The sequence below is a fragment of the Periophthalmus magnuspinnatus genome, chromosome 14 (assembly GCF_009829125.3).
Source record: "Periophthalmus magnuspinnatus isolate fPerMag1 chromosome 14, fPerMag1.2.pri, whole genome shotgun sequence".
Taxonomy (NCBI): Eukaryota; Metazoa; Chordata; class Actinopteri; order Gobiiformes; family Gobiidae; genus Periophthalmus; species Periophthalmus magnuspinnatus.
Window position 1 is genome coordinate 16,029,046 of NC_047139.1, and position 22,185 is coordinate 16,051,230.

The following is a 22,185-nucleotide window of genomic DNA, read 5'->3' on the forward strand; positions in this document are numbered from 1 at the left end:
ACGGAAGACTGAATATTTCATTGGGCCCTTCTCATTAAAGATGGATGATCTCATAACCTTTTGTGCTTTTGTTATTGTTTCTCATCTGTAAATAAGTAGAACGTGTGTGATTTTGCAGACAGCAGCAAAAAAGTTACACACATGAACTTGAAGAACAATCAGAAAAGCAGTTCAGTTTGACCGGCATGTCCACCCCAAACCACACACCTTACTTAAAAGACATTCTGACTGATTTGCGATGACTGTGATTGACAGGAGGATTAAACAATCAGAGAAATACATGGTCTGTTCTTGTCTAAACAATTATGGAGGCTTACGAATGAAAAATGAAAAACAATTAATAACACAGAGGACACATTTCACACAGAATCATAAACAAAGGACTAAACTAAAAGGCCCTGGAACAGACTGATGGAAACGAGGCTGCCAATCTGCACCACTGGCCCCTCCAACTACCACCAACACTCACATGTAACATTCATACTAGGAAATGTATGTTTTATATGCAAGCCATAGCCACCCTTCATTTGAAAATAAATAAACAAATAACAGAACCTTGAATACACATGCACAAACTCACTTCCCTGTTACAATACACAGTGCTCTTTTCTTTCACCTGTGGTAAATGTACCATGAGGTTGAACTGGCTTTCTGTGCCCTAGTTGAGCACAGAAAGCTTTGTGAGGCACACAGACAGACCAAGGTTTAGCTGCACAGACAGAGGAGAAGTCTCTTCTTAGATGGAGGTTGTGAAAGGTCAGCTCCCCTTCCCATTCACACAAATACAGTGTGAAGTGTGTGGTGACCCATAGTCACACCAAAGCATATTGTGCTTGTGTCTGCTATACATTTTAAATTGCAATATTCATCTAAAACGACTTCAAGTCCACTGGCTTCCACATTAGAAAACTGTGGTGCCCAATAGGAGTTGACGTTGCTGTAGACCTCATCACAACAAAGAACCGCTAAATCCTGATCCTGAATCCTTATCACTGGTGAAGAAATGAATGAACTTACAGAATGAAGTAAGTACAGAGCAGTTATACCGGTGGAGGTGTAAACAGGAGTTGATCAGCCAAATGGCGTCTTTAAAATAAGTGACTAAAAACATAGTTAAAAGCTCTAAAAAGTAAATTTTTCACCATTTACCATACACCAGAGCATACTACATCTTTGAATGAAACAGGTTTATCTAAGCGCTGATTCAGAGACTGGTTCAGGGACAGCTACACCAGCAGTCGTCTAGCACTGGACTCTTCAGCCTCTTCAGGTCCTTTCCACAACCACTGTCTGTGCTGCACCTGCATGTTTCCCTAATCAATCCAGCAATCTTTCACATTATCACATTAGGGCTGCAAGATTAATCACAATCGAATGGTCACTGTTGTAGAATAAATTGTAGTAGCCTGAGAGCTGAAGAGAAGAGACACGAGGCTGGTGTATGGAGTTTAAAAATACAGTAAAGCACTTCCTATATTATCACATGACATCACAAGGTGGAACAGGGTGTTTTCTGTTTGAGAGAAGAACTCAGCCTAAATATGCAGGGTTTGTGTGTTAAATGTGCAAATGAAACAAAACACAACTCCGGGTATGTTTGTGATGAGGAAACATTATAACATAGATCAGAAAACAGTGTAATATGGACCCTTTAATGGATTCGGTCAAAATCTCTCGTGGTTGAAAGCTCCAACAGATTTTGTTCTTTTCACCTGCTGTTTTGCCTGTGTTTAGGATGTAGACAGGGCTAGTCCCGTGGAGGCAGCTGTCCGCGTGAGTGGTGCTTTGTGAAGGGTGCGTTTGATTCTTGCGCTGACACCTCCCTGACACGCACAGCTTATATTCTCTGTGCTCGCTCATATCTTTGCTGTCATGCGTCAGGCTGCCGAGCGTATATATCTCCATGTGTCATTGGAGTCTTGTGATGACACGACTCTTATCCCCCAAATCAAATCCAAATCACACACTGTAATCCTGAGAGCACAAACAGCCTTTTTCAAGCCCGTACCACCAGTCAAATATATCTGACACCGGGAGATTTAGAGTGGATCCATTTTGTACAAGAGTATATCAGAGGACACATCAAACTGTCAGGGTTAGAGATATAGTTAGACTGGCTTATACCAAAATGCAGTGTGAGGGAGGAAATAGGCAATCCTCCGTACGGCACCAGTGTCTGAAAAACATGCAGCCAGCCAAATAAGTCCCATCCCCACTTTGATAAGGTAGGATCTCATTGGGAGGGGGTGATGGAAGCGTTCTTGATTTTGTAACTTAAGTAAAAGTACATATACAGAGTTTATAAGCGCTTTTCACAACTTTCAGAGATGAGTTTTGCTGTGATGGTAAACCTAACAACAACTAGCATGCTAATGTGCACTTTCTGATAATTGGAAGGTGAAAAGCTTTTAATTAATTTGATGCAGATAGTACACAGCAGACTTATTTTGATCTCAAGGGCTGCTTCCACAATATATTTGAACTGGGGGCAAACATTTTATTCAGATTCATGGGGAAAAAAAATGGGAAATGTTGCATAGCGAGGGTTAAATAGATTTTACCGTTAGCTTTGGCAATCAAAAGGCATGTGCTGCTGCTGCTCACAATTGACACTGCCATATTGACAAAAGCACTCACAAATACTGACAGAAGCTGACCATCTGTATAATCCCTCAGTTGTCCAGGGATGGTCCTTAGTAAAAGAAAAATTCAATTCTGCCAACTGGACAAAAACGTTTTAGAGTGATACATGTTGCTATTTAAAGGTTTTGATTTTAACTGTGTCCCCAAATATGAGATTTACAATAGGCTGCAAATTGCTAATAAGATAGGGGTTACAATTTTGACTATTAACAAACAGGAGATTAGAAGTCATTAAAAAGAGCAGTGATGTCCATAGCCAGTGCCATGTCCATGTGCAAGGAGCCTGCTGCAGCCTATCCTGGGTCTGTACAGGTCTGTCCAGGGCAACCGAACAAGTAGCCCAGGCCTGGTGTGACTCCGTCCTTCTTCATGTCTTCGTCCTTGCAGCCACTGACCTCCACACCACTGAGCCATCATGTACCACAAAACACAGAGGCCAGCACCACCCGCAACCCCATAACCCTGGAACCACAGGCTATAGGAGCACCAGTACAACTTTACTACCAAATTCTAACAGCGGAGGTAGAGCTGACTGTGCATCATGGTGCTCATCCCGGGCCATATCTCTGTCACTCCTCTCTTCCTATTAGGTTTAATGTTTAATGTCAAGTAATGTCTTGTTGTCTTATTGGATGCAATGTTTTGACCTGTTTTAGGAGGACAGTGGTTGAAAGCTAGCTGTTATTTTAACTCTGGCATATTTATGTTGGAGCTGCTTGATGACACTGATTAAAATGCACTCTCCTAATTTTTAAAATGAATAAATAAATAACTGTAAAAATCTGGCAGCTAAGCTAAAAGTTAATCAACTTTCTGAGATTTCTGACATTGTGTACATTGTGTCCAGTTTTATATGTTAATGAGGAGAGCACATTATGCTCTCTTCTATGTTCTCTTCTATCTCTTCTATCTATGTTACAATGTTTCATTATCAAAAACATACCTGGAGTTGTGTTTTGTTTCATTCACACATGTTTAACACACAAACCCTGCATATTTAAGCTGAGCTCTTCCCTCAAACTGAAAACACCTTGTGATGTCATGTGGTAATGCAGGAAGTACTCCACTGTGTTTTTAAACTCCATACACTTTCACTAGAATCATTTGAATCATTTCAGTCCTGGAATTGCTGATCTCTACTGAACTAAAGGTAAAATATAGCTGTGAACTTGAAAACTACCAGTACATGACATCACAAGGTGGAACAGAGCATTTTGAGCTTTGGAGATGAAGACAGAGCAATAACAAAGTTAAATTACTTAAATTTGTGAATGAAACAAAACACAACTCAAGTATGTTTTCAATGCGGTAACAACATTATAACATGGCTTGAAGCTCACAAGAATCTTTTTTTAAATGTAATATAGGACCCTTAATGACTTTACCATCCATTTGTATGTGACTGAATGTTTGATTTGACGTAACTCTTGCTAGCCAAATGTTGTAGCCCATCCATCTTCTTCCACTTATCCAGGTCCAGTTGCGGCCGTAGCAGTCTGCGCGGGGACTCCCAGACTTCCCTCAACCTAGACATGTCCTCCAGCTCCTCCAGTGGGACCTCAAGGCAGCAAAGAGAAATAGTCTCTCCAATGGATCCTGGGTCTTCCCCGGTGCCTCTTCCCGTTGGAACATGCCCAGAACACCCTGAACAGATGCCTGAGCCACCTCAGCTGGCTCGTCTTGACGTGGAGGAACAGAGGCTCTACTACGAGCTCCTCCTGTGTGACTAAGCTCCTGACCCTATTTCAAAGAGAGGGTCCAGCCACCCTGCGGAGAAAACTAATTTTGGCTGCTTGTATTCACGAGCTTGTCCTTTAGGTCATTACCCAGAGCTCATGACCATAGGTAGGAACGTAGATTGACCAGTAAATCGAGAGCTTTGCCTTTTTGCTCAGCTCCTTCTTTACCACAACAGTCCAATACAGCAACCGCATCACTGCAGACGCTGCACCGATCCGCCTGTCAATCTCATGCAACATCCTTCTCTCACTCGTGAACAAGACCCTGAGATATTTGAACTCCTCCACTTGAGGCACCTTTTTCTATAAGAGAACTATGGTTTCGGATTTGGAGGAGCTGATTCTCATCCCAGCCGCTTCACACTTGGCTGCAAAAAGCCCCAGTGCCTGATGCAGGTCCTGGCTCGATGAAGCCATCAGGACAACATCATCTGTAAACAGAAAAGATGAGATCCTGTGGTCCCAGAACTGGACGCACACCGGGCGCCTGGCTGCGCCTAGAAATTCTGTCCACAAAGACAATGAACAGAACTGGTGGAGTCCAACGTGCACTGGGACCAGACCTGACTTACTGCTGGCAATGCGAACACAGCTCCTGCTCCGGTCATGGACAGTCCTTAGCAAAGGGCCTCCGGACCCCATACTCCCGGAGCACCCCCCAAAGAGCACCACGAGGGATATGGTCGAATGTCTTCTCCAGATCCCCAAAAAAATATGTGGACTGGTTGGGCAAACTCCAATGAATCCTCGAGCACCTGATGGAGATTACAGAGCTGGTCCAGTGCTCCGCGACCGGGACAAAAACCTGAATCTGAGGTTCGACTACCGGTCGGATTCTCCTCTCCAGTAATCTGGAATAAAACTTACTGGGGAGGCTGAGAAGTATGATTCCCATGTATTTGGGACACACCCTTCGGTCCCTCTTCTTAAACCGAGGGAATACCATCCCAGTCTGCCAGATAGAGGTACTATCCCCGACCACCACACGATGTTGCAGAGATGTGTCAGCCAAGACAACCCTACAACATCCAGAGACTTAAGATAGTCGGGACGGATCTCATAAACCCTTGGAGCCTTGCCGCCGAGGAGCTTGCCAACCATCTCAGTGACTTCAGCCAGGGTGATGGATGAATCTGCCTCCAGGTCCCCAGTCTCTGCTTCCTCCTCGAAAAACATGTTAGTGGGATTGAGGAGATCCTCAAAGCATTTGATCCACCATCTGAGAGCATCCCCAGTCATGGTCAGCAGCTCTCTACCTGCACTGTAAAGAGTGTTGGTGGAGCATTGCTTCCCCCTCCTAAGGCGTCGGATGGTTTGCCAGAATCTCTTTGAGGCAGACTAATAGTCCTCCTCCATGGCCTCTCTGAACTCCTCCCTACCGCAGCTCGCTTGGCCTGCTGGTATTTGTCAGCTGCCTCAAGACTCCGGCAAGCCTGCAAGCCTTGATAGGCCTCCTTCTTGAGCCTGACGGCATCCCTTGCTTCCGGTGTCCACCACCGGGTTCAGGGATTGCCACCACGACAAGCACCGCCCACTCGACAAGCCTTGATAGGCCTCCTTCTTGAGCCTGACGGCATCCCTTGCTTCCGGTGTCCACCACCGGGTTCAGGGATTGCCACCACGACAATCACCGCCCACTCGAAACCGATGTTCCCAACAGACCTTGCGCTTTGGCCTACCAGGTCTACCCAGCTTCCTCTTCTGCCAGCGGATCCAACTCACCACCAGGTGGTGATTGGTTGACAGCTCTGCTCCTCTCTTCACCCAACGGTCAGATGACATAACAACTAAGTCCATCATCAACCTCTGACTTAGGGCATCCTGGTGCGACATGCACTGATGGACACTCTTGTGCTCGAACATGGTGTTTGTTATGGACAAACTGTGACTAGCACAGAAGTCCAATAATAGAACACCGCTTGGGTTCAGATCAGGGAGGCCATTTCTCCTGATCACCCCTCTCCATGTGTCACTGTCGTTGTCCATGTGGGCGTTGAAGTCCCCCAGTAGAACAACAGAGACCCTGGTAAGTGCATTATCCAGTACTCTCCCAGGGACTCTGCACAGTTATTTGGCCTGTAGGCCGACACAACACCGATAGTCTTGTTCCCGACCCTAAGGCCACAGGGACACGACCCTGTCATTCACCAGGGTGAACTCCAACACGTGGCAGCTGTGCTGTGGTGCAATAAGCAAGCCCACACCAGCTCACTGTCTCTCACTAGAGGCAATGCCAGAGAAATGGAGGATCCAGCCCCTCTCGAGGACTTGGGTTGAGGTCAGGCTGACTATATCTAGCCAGTAATGCTCCCGCACAAGCTCAGGCTCCTTGCCCCCAGTGAGGTGACATTTCATGTCCCCAGAGCCAGTCCCCATGTCCGCAGATGCATTCGTCGAGGCCCTCGCCTTTGACTGCCGCCCAGATCTCTCTGCACCAGCCCCTAAGTTGTAGCAATAGGCAGAGATAGAGAATTTCGCGTCTATGAATGTCTGTGGCTGACACTCCATCAAAAAGTTACATAATCGATTTTTAAGTTAAGAAAAATAGTAAACTGCATCACTAGCCTGTGTTCATTGTTGGGCAGAATCACATCAGCCTTCCTCAATAGATGTGACAGGAAAGACTAACATAAAAGTACTGACTCACTCTCACAAAGGCGTGGAAACTGCACAAATGCTGTGAGCCTAATATCTGAATATCTGCATTATGTGAAAATAGTCGCCTGCATTACGCAACCTAAAATCACACTGATAAGAGATAAACAGTAGTTAAATTATGTATAGATTTGGTTTATGTATTCATTATTTGTTTGTTTGTCCTAAAAGTAGAATGGCGGTTTAGTGTCTCGGTGGGCTGCTGATTCAGGCCATGTTTTCACTTCAGAAGTTGTCATGTATTATCATTCTCCAACTCATTTATTAGCACAGATTAGATAAATCCTTAGTCTGGTTCTGTGAGTGTTTAGGTCTGGGCTACATATTTCAAGATTTTTTGAGCTTTCTACCATGTTGTTACACAACAATTCTCCATAAATATACAAATTATGATATAAAACAATACACTACACACATAAACCTGATGCAATGTGCAGTAGTTTCATTAGTGTGATGCAGGCGGATTGTGTTGTGATAGTGCTCTGAAGTTGTTGTGTTGGATGTTTATGGGGAATTCATATTGAACATAATCTAACTCACTATTCTGCAGGACAGACAATATATATAGAAATTTGAAAAAATGCAGTCATATTATAATGTGACTTGTTCTTGTATCAGACACAACACTTAATGGGGTAGTTTAAGCTTCACTTGTGTTAAAAGCAGAGAAAATAGACAGTACAAAAGCAAAATTGCTTCATTGCTTGTGTGTGCAGTGAAGGGATGTAAATCTCAACAAGAATATCATATGTATAGCTCAGCATTCTGAAACACTGTGTTTTCTGAATGCTTTAAACTAGTGTCCTGATACTAAAATTTCAAATGGGATTTTAATACTAAGGAATAGACTTGATGATCAATACTCATTCAGATGCCACGATACTAAAAACACAAAACAAAGAAACAAAAAAACCCCAAAACCTTACAGCATTAAATAGTAGTACTTTCTTTTATATTACCACATGGCCTTATGTATGTGTAATCCCTCAGTGGTCCAGGTAGGTTTATATAGTAGTCTAAGTAGTCTTATACTTGGTCTGATACAGCTCATGATCATTCTAAAGCTATGCAGGAAAGGTTCACGAATGAGTATTTAGTTTTAGTATTGATTAGTATCAGATTTTTGATACTTTGACAACCCTACAAGGAAACAACATTTTAACATGCAACTCCAAAATAAAATTTACATAAAATAGGACCATATGCCAATCCAGAGTTTTGGAAATACAAAACAGAAACCATGTAAACATAAATGTTGTTAAATAATTGTCTTTATTCAGATGTATAACATACTCAGGTGATATTTAAAACAACCTCTACAGTAACTCAAGTATCCTGCAGTGTGTACAGCAGTCCTGCTTCGTAGTGATAACTGTATTATGTGTGGACAAATGATTCTGTGGTTTATAGAAATTAAAGACTAGCTTAATTAAATAAAATAAATAACTGCCCTATTACCCTGGTGATTGTGTTATCCCTTTATCTTCATCAATGCTACATGTAGTGCCCAAACTATTGAAATGTAAAACCAGTTGTGTTGGGATTAGCTGTCAATCTACTAGCAGAAAAAATTAAAGAACTGGCAACATTTCCAGTGTAGCCAACACACAAATGTCAGAGGGCAGTGTCACTTTAGTATCTCCATAGAACACTGTCTCTGTCACAAAATATGCCACAGTGAAAACAGTAGCTTCATGTAAAGTCAGTGTGGACCCTTATAAGGCATTACAGTAGTAGAGGAACAGTGGGGCAGGTGCTGTGAGACTAGCAGAGTAGACATGGCACTGTGCTGCTCCAAGAAATGTGTCTTATTTTGGCCCAAACTAAAGACTTTGAAGCACGTCTCCCTCTAGTGTCTGCTGGAGGGCGTCCTAGAAGGTCTCTGGCTCAGTCCTGGCTCAGTCCTGGTTCAGTCCTGACTCAGTCCTGGCTCAGTCCTGTTTCAGGCCTGGTCTCACGGAGCTCTCCTCTGCTCTTTGGCCAAATGTCAACAGTCTGGAGAAGAGTGAGAGTGGAGGTGACAGCACTGTGCAAGCGACCACACGCTGCAAACAAGTTAGGCAGGTTTAATGTAACGCTATAAGCAAGAGTCTTCAAGATGGAATGTTTTTTCATTATTATTATTTCACAAAATAAAACATCTGATTAAATTCCATAGTGGGAGCATTCTTGGCAAACTCCACTGCTGGGCATCAGCAGCTAAATGACTGAGGAAAGCATTAAAATGCCTTCACTTGGGTTATTTCATTATATTTGGGGCACATATGTTCAGATTTGGAAACGCTCTTGCTTTACAGACATCCTTCACACCTGCCTATACTTGAGCACTGTAGTGTATGACCCAGTCCAAGGTCGAGTCTGTGTACAACAGTCTTTCACTGAGGTGTAAAAGAGAATAAAAGGTGTCCTCAGGCGATCTCCTTTATTCTGCGCATGTAGTCGTGCAGTTCCTCTGGGTCCTGGAAGCCCATGTCTTGGCAGACCCACTGGATATCCTGCTCGTCGGCCATGGGGATGGCATTGTAGGGCAGCTCCTCTGTGGGCAGCGTGGTGAAGGTGGTGAACTTGACCCTCTTGCGTTTGGAGGTGGGAGAACTGGCGTCTTCCCCGGCATCTTTAGTGGAGCCGCCTGAGCTGCCATCACCCCGCCCATGTGCCTGGCTCTGCACACTGGTCTGAGAGCTGCCACTGCTGTGGTGGTCGCTGTGGCAGCAGGTCTGGACACTCTCCAGGGGGTTTCCGGGGCTGTCGGCCTGCTGTGGAGACATCTGGCACTGGGCTCGGAGGGGCTGTCCGTTGCCCAGAAACACCCAGTGGTGAGAGTGGTCCATATTGGCTTGGCCCTCAGGGGGTATTCTTTTGTGGCGGTATTTGAGCACAAACACGATGCAGTTGATGAGAAAGACCAGGATGGCCAGGCAGAAGACCCCCAGCAGAGCGTACATGCCGATCTCCAGATCAGTCATGTTCCGTGGCGAATGGATAAACTCGTCCTCCTCTAAGTCACTGTCGGTTGGCCGCTCCTGGTTGCTAATTGTTGGGAAATTAGTATAATCGATGGGGACACTTGCTGGTTGCTCGTTGGAAGTCTCGTAAACCCTGCCGCTAATACTGGGGTCCAGAGCTGGTCTGCGAGTGAAAGGAACCATTTCCATCTCCCCCTCTGTAGTGGTCTCCTCCTCAGAGTCCTCCTCAGGACCAAAGCGCACCTTAACGTAGACACTTGCAGACGCGATGACACTCTTGCGTTTGGTCTTCTGGCAGGCCTCACAGATGGTCATCTCGACTCTGACCAGCTCGCCCGACCCCTCCCCCTCTGCAGCCACCACGGGCCAGCGCTGCCCGGGCTCCTGCACCACCGACACTACTTTCTCATCCAGGGACGAGCCATTCAGGGTGTAGTCTTTAGGGTCAAAGTATGTGAGCGTGGCAGCTGTGTGGTCACTGAAGAGCATCCAGATGGACAGAGAGGCCTCCTGCAGCACACAAACACAAGACAAAAGGTCAAGCTGAGGCATTTGGAACAATGCGATAACAGTGACGGGCACAAGGGTCAGAGTAAGGGATTTTTTTTATGGAAAATATTTCCCCCTGACCTAGACACTGTGAGTTGACAGAGGTGGAGAGGCTGGCTAGATAAAACAGCAGGACAGAGAAAAGGAATGCAGGTGTTTTATTTTGGTCATGGTGCAAATGGCCTCATCCTAAACTCTCAAATATCCCTGCACTGACTGTGATTTGAATTCTCACAGTGCAGCTCTGAAGTACTGGCTCGGGCCCAGAACATAAATCTATAGAGAGCAGAGAACACTGCAGTAGAGCTGCCCTCACAGAGGCACCAGTGTGTGCATGTGCATATAAGCGTGTGTGTTACTGCACAGATCTGGGGCTCTCTTTAGAACATGCAAGGTGCAATAATGTGCCAGAGCCTTTCTGTGAGGTCAGTATTGTGATCAAAACAGTCCATCCTCGTTTACTTTGAACATGATAGACTGAACCCACCCAACTTTGTTAGTTTGGTCAAAGAAACACGACAAGTAACAAAGGCCATAGCTCAGTGATTGTTTTGGGAATGTTGGACCCTCAATAGGGAATAAAAGAGCTGTCACATGATAACCATCTGGTCAAACAGGAAGGAAGTCTGAGAATGCACAGAATATAGTGCGTAATGCATAACCCAAGCTCAAGTCTCTGAGGTTGAGGAACTCCTCAGTATTTTGCTTTAGCTATATCCATTGGGGGATAATAAAAGGAGAGTGTTTGGATAGTCAGGGACTGGCCACAAACAGTCCTTCTACATAGGTCTACAGTTGTTCTACATCCTCTTAAGTTCTAGTCTGGCTTGGCTCACACTGCCAGCAGTGAGTCCGGCCAATCCTCAGAGCATTCATTGGGTGAAGGCAGATCTAGTCTAGTCTATGGGACTCAGAGCCAGAGGGTGTATGAGAGATGATGATTCCTCCTGTACATTTGACTGAACCTCCAGGAGCCATCCGTCCAGGAGCCAACCCACTAAAACACATCAACACTGGCTCATGTATAATGACCAAAACACCCCAAAAGCATTCTGCACCAGCTCTGTGTGGGCTCCACACTTCCTTACTATGGTCTGCACTTACAGGCACATAGCCGTTTGATATGGATGAGCTTACTAAAACATGGAGCTGGGCAGATCGCTGACAGCACCAGGGGTCTAAACAAGAGCTGTGACTGTGAGGACATGAAACATCATGTTCTTCTGAATAAGCCAAAACATGCTCAGTAAAGAGAAGGTTCAAATGTGCTATTTCAAAGGAGACTGAAAGAAGGCTTCAATGGGACTGAACATGAAATGCAAACTATAGCATTTATTAAAACTGATTACATATTAACATATGAAAATATTTTGTTTGATATAGTTTTCGCATTTTAAATGGTCTAAGGGCATAATGAAAACAAAATGACTTTAACTGTTCCACATAAGTCACAATTTACAATCTGAGACAGTAGAGATAAAGACTCAGTCCTTAATGCCCACAGTGTACAGTATACAATGGTAAACCCGCCACCTCCCTGGTAGGCTGTGCAATGAATCCAACAAAACCCCTTTCACACATGCAGTCTGACCTGGGAATTACCTACATTTTGTCAAAACAAAGTCAAGTGTAAACAAAGCCAGAACTCATTTTCAGCATTTTTGATCTGGCAATTTCCCGGTAAATTACTGGGAATATGCAGGGGAGGCGTTTGAATAAAGCCTAAGAATTGCCAATTACATTGCTTTGGTCATTGTTTCCTTGGTTTATACTACATGGATACATTTAATTTTCACTTAAATTATAGCAAGCTTTGCCATGTGAGAGACTGCAGAGAGCCAAAAGCAGGTTATGTGTGAACAGAGCAGACTCAGCAATGTCCTGGAACTGGTGCATGTGTGTACGAGGGACACTGCTGAGTGTTCTGCAATTTGTACCTGGCAATTTCCTGGGAATGGGACTCAATTGTAATCAAGATTCAATCATTTATAATAGTCAATGCTCAGCTTTGGTATTTTTATATGTCTACAGCCAATCCTTAGAAAAATCCTCAGTAAAAGGATGTGGTTTGTAGCTCAGACAGGAAGAAATATAATTCACATTTTCTTTGTGTTAAATAGTAGTAACTAAAATTCTGTGATGTTTATTGTTGAAAGTATATGTTTAACTGTCTTAAAATGTGAAAAAAATGATTAGTTTTGTTTTAAACAGTTTGCAGTGATCCAAAGTTTTTCCTCAGTTACCTTATGCATTCTGAGCATCTTATTTTTTCACCACAATGAGTTTAAAAATGATTTTCACAACTCTCATGGACCAGAGTGAAGTTCATCATCATGCTAATAACAACTAGCATGCTAACTGACCTACACACACACACACACACACACACACACATATATATATGTTATATATATGCTCATTGTTTTACTACAGTTTGATTGTGTCTTATGATATAACTTTAAGAATCAGTCACTCTCAAAGACCGCAGTGGGACTATTAGAAAAGCCTCCACGCTTCAGTTCCACACTAGAGCAGTCAGAGAGCCAGCCTTAGAGGGCACTTAGAGCAATACATTACATTACAACCATTTCATCTGAAAAAAGCAGGGCAGTGGAGTTTGTTTTCCCCTCAATCACTACGTTTAGATGCACGCCAGGAAAACTGGATAGCTTGCCTAGTTGCCTGAACCTCCCTCTTTCAAATGGGTATGATTGACAGGTGAATTAGTCAATTAGGGACACATAGAGTCTGTCCGTATCACTGGAAAAAAACAAATCTGATTGCACTAGAGGTGTCGTAAACTTGCTGTCTTTCCGGCATTACAATATATATGTGTGGTAGCATGTCTGAAAATCAAATGCTCAACGTAAACGAGATTTCGTTTATCTATGCCTGGTGTGGTAAAATGTATAACAGCCGTTTTTATTAAAAATTATAGCTGCAAATTTTTTAGTGCGTCCTGAATGTCTTGTAGGCTCTTGTTCACACCAGGATTTGCACCTACTGAGTTCTTTGACCTGCTGCAAACTGGGACAAGAGTAGTCTGGCAGGCTTGTTTAGAGCACTCTGAGGTCACTGTGTGAACGTTGTGACAGTATAAGCCTCCTTCAGACTTACTGCTCACTAGCTGTAGAGTGCGGGTTTAGGTTTGCATCTAATTATAAAGAGTTTTATTGTCCAAGGATCAGTAAGTCTGTGTTAGCATGTTAGTTGTTGTTAGCTGTACCTACTTATAAACTAATCATGATGAATAATTAGAACGCTCTGTATACATAAGGCAAGTGAGGAATAATTTTCGACCACTGCAAACCGTTACAAATTAACTAGTTGTTTTTCATGTTTTTAAGTAAAAATCAGTAACAGTGCCTATATACAGTGGTCCATTTCTGTGAAGGGGGGTCATGTGATGCTTGATGGGCTGTGAACATCTTTGCTGTACAGGGTCATGCACAGACATTTTGAGGGGCAGGTGCTCTACCAAGACAAAAAGGCACTTTTCTATATCACTTAAAATTAACTCGTCGATGCTTTTTAAAAGTAAGAAAATATGTTTTAGATGAGTTTTAGGTGTGTGCCTGCTGGGGTTTAGCAGAAAAGCTTTGAAAGAGCAGAGCAAATAAGGAACACGAGAGGGGGAGTTTTGCCCTTCCCGCAGAGATTTTTAATCAAATACATGAAATTAACTGTAATCTGGCTGTTTTAGGTGAAGGAATTTTATTTTTAGTAGTCTGATACAGAGCAATGGGATATAGTCCTACTTCTCTCCAAGATTCAAGTCCAATTCATTTGTGAAACAAACAGCCCCATGATATTAACCTGGTATATATGAGATGACTATATAGCCACTCATCTGTGTTCCCTCCTTTACAAGAGCACTGGCTCACACTGTGCAAAGGCTTCTGCTCCAGAGCCTCCTGCTCCAGCGCCACAGCCTGTTTAGCCTGTTTACATGTTCATTAGAGAGAGCTCTATATGAAGCGAACCCCCTGCACTCCCCCTTGGGCTCTGCACACTGTAATTAAAAACACTGCACTTAGACAATAAGAGTGTGACCCTGGACTCAGCACTCATTAACAGCTCAACTCACTGTGTCTGCTCCAGTGGCTTGAACACAACACGGACACACGCGCACACACAGGCAGGCACTGTGGAAGGTGCATCTGCCCCTGCCCTCTCAGAGGTCCACTTTACTGCTCTGCTCTATACGTGGGGGGTCTACACAGTCCTGTTGTTGTAGTTCATGCCTCAGGCCTTCTCAGGGCCCTGGGAGGAGTACTGGAGGCCGCTCTAGCTGAGAGCTCATCTGAACTTCAGCCAAAGATTAAGACACTTATACATATATTGCATACAGAATACATACAGAATATTATTGGGGAATTTTAACATGTGCCTTGTTTGTTTGTACTGACATAATGCTTTTTGAGATAGTATTGCCAAAAGTATCAATAATCAAATACCAATTGATACTAAAACTAATATTGAAATACATACTCATTTAATCAATTATTGATACTGCAAAAACCAAATACAAATATTTTACTTTATGCCAAGATAAAGAAAGTACTGTTATTTTGTATGTGAAAATTCCATTCCATTACTACAGTAAAAAAGGAGCATTTATTATCATCATACACGGTATCGAGTACTGAGTGCGTTCCTTAGTATCAAAATCGAGTTTGTAATTTCAGTTTTGTGACAACACTATTTTGAGCCCTTATTTATAAACTAAAAACCTGATTGGTGTTGTACCTGTTTGGGCGTGGAGAGGGTCTGCACCCCCGCTGCCTTGGCCACCATGGTGTGGCTGTTTCCGGGGCTGGGCTGGACAGACATGCTAAGCCCAGACACAGCATGTACCCGGAGCTCCGTGATGGACACTTTATCATCGGTGACGGAGAAAGTTGCCTCCCCCAGGACCGCGTCTACAGCCAGAGGAGACTCCACCTGCAACACAAGCAGCACTGCTCACAAGATGCAATATTAACCGTCTGTATCTAGCACATATACAGTATACTCCAGGCACATTTTGTTATAACCACTAATGTACTCTCTGTTTCAAGGAGAGCCCAGTGAGAGCACCAGACTCTTTTTCATGAGCTCCCTGTTAATACAAACAAAACAACAAAACACATAACTGCATAGGTCCATTTAAAACATTACAAACAGGTGCAGGTGTGATTATAAATGTTTATCACCAGATTATTAAAGTGCTGCGGTGGCACCAATGTATCCTTGAAATGTATTCTGTTTGTGGGAAGCAAAATGACCAAAAGCTTTTGTTCTCATTTCAGTTCTAGTGTAGCCAGTTTTTAGATTTAAACCATGAGACATGAGATCTTGTATTCAAAGTTCCCGTATCAAAGTTTAACAAACAAGTGGTCCCTTATAAATACATTTTAGACAGTGTTGTTCTCTTCTGACAGATAGCAATGGCCAATCTACTTTTTCATAGAGAGTACAGTGATGGGTTATAAATTCACCTGCTACTAAAAGATTTATATACCACCAGTCTGAAGTTTGGACACACCTTCTCTTTTAATGTTTCTTTATACAGTTTATATACACACAGAAGACATCAAATATATGATGCAAGACATATGGAATTATGTAACAAAGAAAAACAGTTTAATAAATCAACAATTTTTTTTTTATATTTCATATTCAGATCGTCAAAGTAACCACCCTTTGCTTTGTTGACAGAGCTCGGACTTCTCTCAATGAGCTTCATGATAAAGTCTCCTGAAATGATTTTCACTTCACAGCTGTGCCTCAGGGTCAAGAAATGCCAAAAGTGCAAAGCAATGATCAAAGCAAAAAGTGAATATTTAATCTAAAATCTTAAACAAGATTTGAGTTTGTCTGTACATGTGTTCATTAATTGTTTTGATGCCTTCACTGAACTGAAGAACCATAAATAAAAAGTGTGTCCAAACTAGTAGTGTCTGTTGCACTGGGCCCTAGTTTTAGGGAGTTTCCATTCACATAAACTAGACAACCTTTTGATAATTTAAATATTTATTACTTTCACTTCCTCGCAATTATGAAAGAAGAGAGAGGAGGCAGTAAAGAACGCCTTAATAGAATGTAGCGTCTATAAAGAAGAGATTGCCTCTACAAAAGACTGAATGAGCTTGGAACAACAAAAGTCTCATTAAGACCCCTATATTATGCAAAATTGTCTCTTGTGAGCTTTAGGCTACGCTAGAATGCTGTTATTTCATCAAAAACATACCTGAGTTGTGTTTTGCTTCATTCACACGTCTGAGTAATCCTTTATTATTAGTTTGTCTACACTGTCAAAGCTCAAAATGCTCTGTTCCACCTTGTGATGTCATGAAGCAGTTTTCAAGTTAGCATCTGCCATTTGTAATTTGTTCAGTAGAGGCTGTCTATTCTAGGGTAAAATTGATCCAAATCATAAGAAAATAGCGTAATATAGACCTTTAAAGACTCATAAAAATGTCACAGTGGAGGTTTTGGATTTATGTATTTATGACACCAATCTCCATCTAAGGGTTTGAGGTGATCTTCCTACTGCAGTACCACAACCAACCTATGAAAGGCAAGATGCGCCTGGAAGCGTCAAGCCTCACAGAAACAACTGCTCAAAAAATGCTTTATCAAATAGAAAAGAAATATCAAAAGAATGCTTGGTTTGTTGGGTCATATCTCACGCCCGAACAACTATCTGTGCATGAGGACAGCAACTCTTCTAAATAACCTCTTCACTCTGACAAGACACCATGGCACTCTGTTCGTCTGTCTCCTTCTGCAGAACAATAAAACTCAAACACATCGGTCTCACAAGTCTCACACTTGTCACTTCTCATCGTGCTACAAGAAGTTTCCACAACAGTCCGTACTATGGATTTATATCAGCCTATACATACTTTCAAATAATATCAAGAGGGGGTATTATACAAAATCAACTTTTAGAGCTTTCTACAATGTTCTAATTGTTCCTTCATAAAAAAAAAAAAAAAAAAAAAAAAAAAAAAAAAAAAAAATCATGCCTGAAGAGGTTTTAGCTGTGATCCAGGCATATTTGAATAATCTAGTGATCTCCCCAAGGATCTATTTGAACTCTCCTAATGGTTAGTTAACAGCAAAGCTCAGCCCACAAGCCTAAGTCACCAATGCTCCCATGTGACAAAAAGCAGGATAGAAGACAATACCTTCCAACTTCACAAGCCTGATGTGATGTGCAGTAGTTTCATTAGTGGACCCAGAGCCTCAAAAATGACCTGAAACTACCATATTTGCTAGTTACTCTCCCCTCAGAGCGCTGTCACAACACAATCAGCTCATATCCCGCTAATGACACTAGTCGCATCAGGGTTGTGAAGTTGTAGTGTATTGTTTTGTATCATGCTTTGGTATATTTATAAAAAAATGTGGGAGAATGGGTGATGTAGGCTTGTGAGGTGAGCATTGGACAAATTACTCAAACATGCATGGATGACATCTAAACCCTCTTCGGGTATGTTTTTGATGAGGGCACAACGCTACAACTTGGTAGAAACCTCCAAAAAGTTTTAAACAGACCAGTGCAATGAAAATACAAGAGCAATGAAGTTAGAGGAAACTGTATCGTCAAATCAAAAAACTACAATACATCACAGATAAATATATTTTGTAATTGTTTAGGGAAGTAAAAAGTTAATTTGTGACAGAGGTGGGTAGAGTAGCCAAAAATTTTACTCACCTAAGAGTAACGTTACTACAAGGTAATATTCCTCAAGTAAAAGTACAAAGTAGTAGTCCAAGAAATGACTCAAGTAAGAGTAAAAATGTATTTGGGAAAATTACTATTCAAGTAAGAGTAACTTAAAGAGTAACATCTGATGATGATTTTGAGTTAATGTCATTTGAAAGACATAATATTAAATAATGCACAAAATGTGGTATTTTGGTATTTCTGGTATTAGACACAAAAAATAGATAAACCAAATCATATCTGATGGAGCAGTGCAAGAAGCACAAATGTTCAAATTATTTCATATTGTCAACATAAAGCTTTTGTCACTTGCAGACTCAGTGGGAAGAGGAACCACATCTTTTACTCAAGTAAGAGTACTATTACTTCAGTAAAATATTGCTCATGTAGGAGTAAAAGTATGCTGCTAGAAAAGTGCAGTTTCTTTAAAAAGTTACTAAAGTAAATCTAACTACCCACCACTGATTTGTGAACTGTACTAAAACTTTACTTCCATTTTGGGCCCTGCTAAATAACAAACATCTATTGGCTATGGGCAACAACAGCAAGACCATAATTGGATATTTTTGTTATCAGCACAAAAATCTATAGCATAGTCCCAAACATATCAAACACCCTCCTCCAGTCTCCAATAAAATACCCAATGGCCAGAGGGACATGGTGGCATTTCCCCCACACACCTGAGTGTTAGAGCAGAGCAAACTCCTTTACTGGACGTCAACACAAAGCAGCCGTGTAAACAGAGAGCGAGTCCACGGGAGACAAGCACTTTATTGTCTTTGTGAAGCTCATAAAGTCTGTGACAAGCCAATCCAGGATTCAATTATCTGCACCAGCCCGGCCTGTCTGTCAGAGCACGGAGCAGAGCCAATCCATCAGCGACAGCAGCCCCAAACACTCATCCACAGCTTGGACACTACCACATCAGCAAAGCACCTCTCAGCTCTCAGGGTTTTTAACTTTTACCTCTGTTTTCTTTTCATTTGTATAAATGTACAGAAGAGTCGCCTGGCAAATTCAGAAAATGTCGAGAAGAGCTGTGTGGGCACATGTGTAGTTAAAAATGTTAAAATGCTAAAGTGCATTATAAATCAGACAAGAAAACCAAGGCACTCCGCCTGTAGAAAACAGTTAAAAAAGCCTTACTGCATCTTGGCGGATAAGGATAAAAACATAAGCGCCAATGTGCAAGGACGACACGGCCTATGTGCCCTTCTTTCTTTTTTTATCTTTATCTATACAAGGGAACCCAATGAGAGCACTTGAGGTCTTTTTCATGGGTGCCCTGTTTAAAATACTACACAAATAAAAATAAATCAAACAAATAAATATAAAAATCCATGTAAAAGATTAAAAACTGGTGCAGGTGTGTGTGCAAAAGTTTGATACCAGATTATTAAAATGCAATTGTGTCACCAGAATAACCAGTTTTGCTTTTCCTTGTAGTACATTTTTGTGAAGTAAAACAGCTAAAAGCCCTCTTTTTTTTTTTTTTTAGTACAGCTAGTCCTTAGCCTTATGCAGTCATGTGATCTGCTATTAAATGTTTTCAGTGATCAACAAGTAGGTAATGCATTCTGGCAGTTTTTGAAGTAGTCCTTATAGATACATTTCATACAGTGCCGCTCTCTTCTAATAGTCACTTTTCCATAGAGAATACACTGATGGATTTCACCTGTATTAAAACAAAAGCCTGAAACGAGTTGGTGTGTATGCTTTTATTCTGTTAGAATCCAGAAGGGTTTGAAACTGGACCATAATGCCTCGCCCAGACTGCTCCCGGTCCAGCTGCGACTCTGACTGTGTCGGAGCGGTTAAGTTGTGGTGTGACACTTCACCCTTTGAAGCTGCAAGCCTGAGACCACATGTTCACGTAGTGCAGTCTAAGCCCGAGGGGAAGGGCTTCAAACCTCCATCCTATCTCTCCTCCCCAAAATTCTCGCATCATTCAGAACAAAAGATATCACTTTTACCCTAGATGATTGTTTCTCTGTCATCTGCGTATTTTTTTCCCCTTTTCCCCTACACCGCTATGTTTGTTTTGACACAAATGGGCCATGCCTTTCTCTGATCGGTTAATCCGCATGTCATTCACACCTATCTGAAATTGGAAAGACAGGATACGGTTCAAGACAAACTCGTCTTTGGCTGGGCAGGTAAGAATGTAAGAAATATTCTGTATTATATATAGGGTCCAAATACAAATGTTGATACACGCATATCAGTCTTGGCTGAAACATGGACCTCACCAAATCCAAGAAAGAGCCACTCTTTAATCTACACTTCATTGTCCCCGTAGGGAAATTAGACATGTGCATTTGGTATTGGCCTTATTGTACCTTTAATCAATACACAATCCAGCACTGTGCAGTAGATACATGTGTACACAGCTCCACATCGACCGTTCTGTAAAAACACTAGAGCAGAGCATGGAATCAATGTGAGCAACGCTTTCACAGACAAGGACCACAACTAACTGGCATTTCATATAAATGCCAAGAAGTATCTGATCTGTTTGAATTGTTCACCTAAGGAGGCAAGTGTGTGGAACAGTTTTATTTAAGGCAATCCATCACCTTTGTCACAACTGCACACTAGAAATATATAACATTCCCTCATCAAAAACATGCCTGAAGAGGTTTTAGATGTCACCCATGCATGTTTGAGTAATCTAGCAATCTCTCTCGGCTCCTATTCTTCTGGTTAGCTGTAGGATTCTGTAGGTAACATGGTGATGGAAGTATGTTATCAGTTAGCAGTTAATAGCCCATAGATGTGTAATACCCTCTCTTTAATGATGCACTGTGTAACTTTTCTGCTGAAGGATCTGGCACCCGGAGCTGTTATTGTTTTTCCCGGAAAGTTCCACAGTATGGCATTATCGTATCTATGTCCATGAAGAAGAGACTGTGGCACCACTGTGCTAAGTTACTAATGTTCAAGGTACTTTTGAGCAATAAAAAAGTAAGATAGAGTGTGGAGACAAGTTGACCCTCCACCAGGAAAGTTATAGTGCATCTTTAAACTATTTTTATATTTGAATTTGTGAGCCACTGGGTCCTAGTCATTTGACTTGTGGAGAAATAAAGTTGGCCTTGACATTACAGCTGGTTTACACTCACTGCGAGCCAGGTTTGCCACATATTTTGAGTAGGTTATTTGCAGACTGCCTGTCACACCAGGTTAGGCTTTCTGCTGTGCGTATTTCACACTGAAGTCCTTGTGCAATTACTTACAAACTGCTCCAGACAGCACTGTTGCTCAGATTAAGGTTTTTTTTTAACAGTATATGAGCAAGTGTTGTGCATACAGATATTACTGAAATCATCTCTGATGGGCTGTGGCTTACGCTAAGGATTTAAGTCCTGCATGTGACTCAAAGGGCAGCCTTTGTTTGTTCATCTGTGGATTAAAAGCTTCACTACTGAAAATCAGTTCAGAAAGTTCAACTATTTTGTTTCCATTAAGAAGTGACCTCACTTTAGCTTCATCTGGGTAACATTTTGTAAAAATCACAAGCCTTTTCTCATTTAATGACTAAAGGAACAGGAAAAAAAATAACACATTTTATTTTTTAATTTATAAGATTTATTTGCATTTTTCACAACTTTCAGAGGCCAGAGAGGAATTTTGCCATCACATTACAGCTAACAAACATTACCATGTTAATGCACACTGCCTGATTATCGGACAATAAAACACTTAATAAGATGCACACAGTACACAGCGGATAGTTTAAGAGCTGCTCATACAATATATTTGCACTGGGACAAGACACATTTTGCTCAAATACATGTGAAAAAAATCTGGTACAACCCTACTGTAACCTTGCACAGCAAGATTGATTTTTGTAATATTTATGAGTTCACAACTGATGAAAATCTATCCTGGCATGCTCCCGCTGGTGTGATACGGC

At 42.0% G+C, this 22,185-nt stretch overlaps 1 protein-coding gene across 1 annotated transcript in view; it reads right to left on the reverse strand.

Moving 5' to 3' along the window:
- Nucleotides 1–8,311: 8,311 nt before the first annotated feature.
- tmem132e (transmembrane protein 132E) overlaps nt 8,312–22,185 on the reverse strand; it is a 116,477-nt gene continuing 102,603 nt past the window's right edge. The window contains exons 8-9 of the mRNA XM_033978708.2: nt 15,302–15,496; nt 8,312–10,513 (exon numbers count right to left, since the gene is read on the reverse strand). Of these exons, the coding sequence (XP_033834599.1) occupies nt 9,446–10,513; nt 15,302–15,496 (1,263 nt within the window). The 3' untranslated portion in view covers nt 8,312–9,445. The remainder of the gene's footprint in view (nt 10,514–15,301; nt 15,497–22,185) is intronic.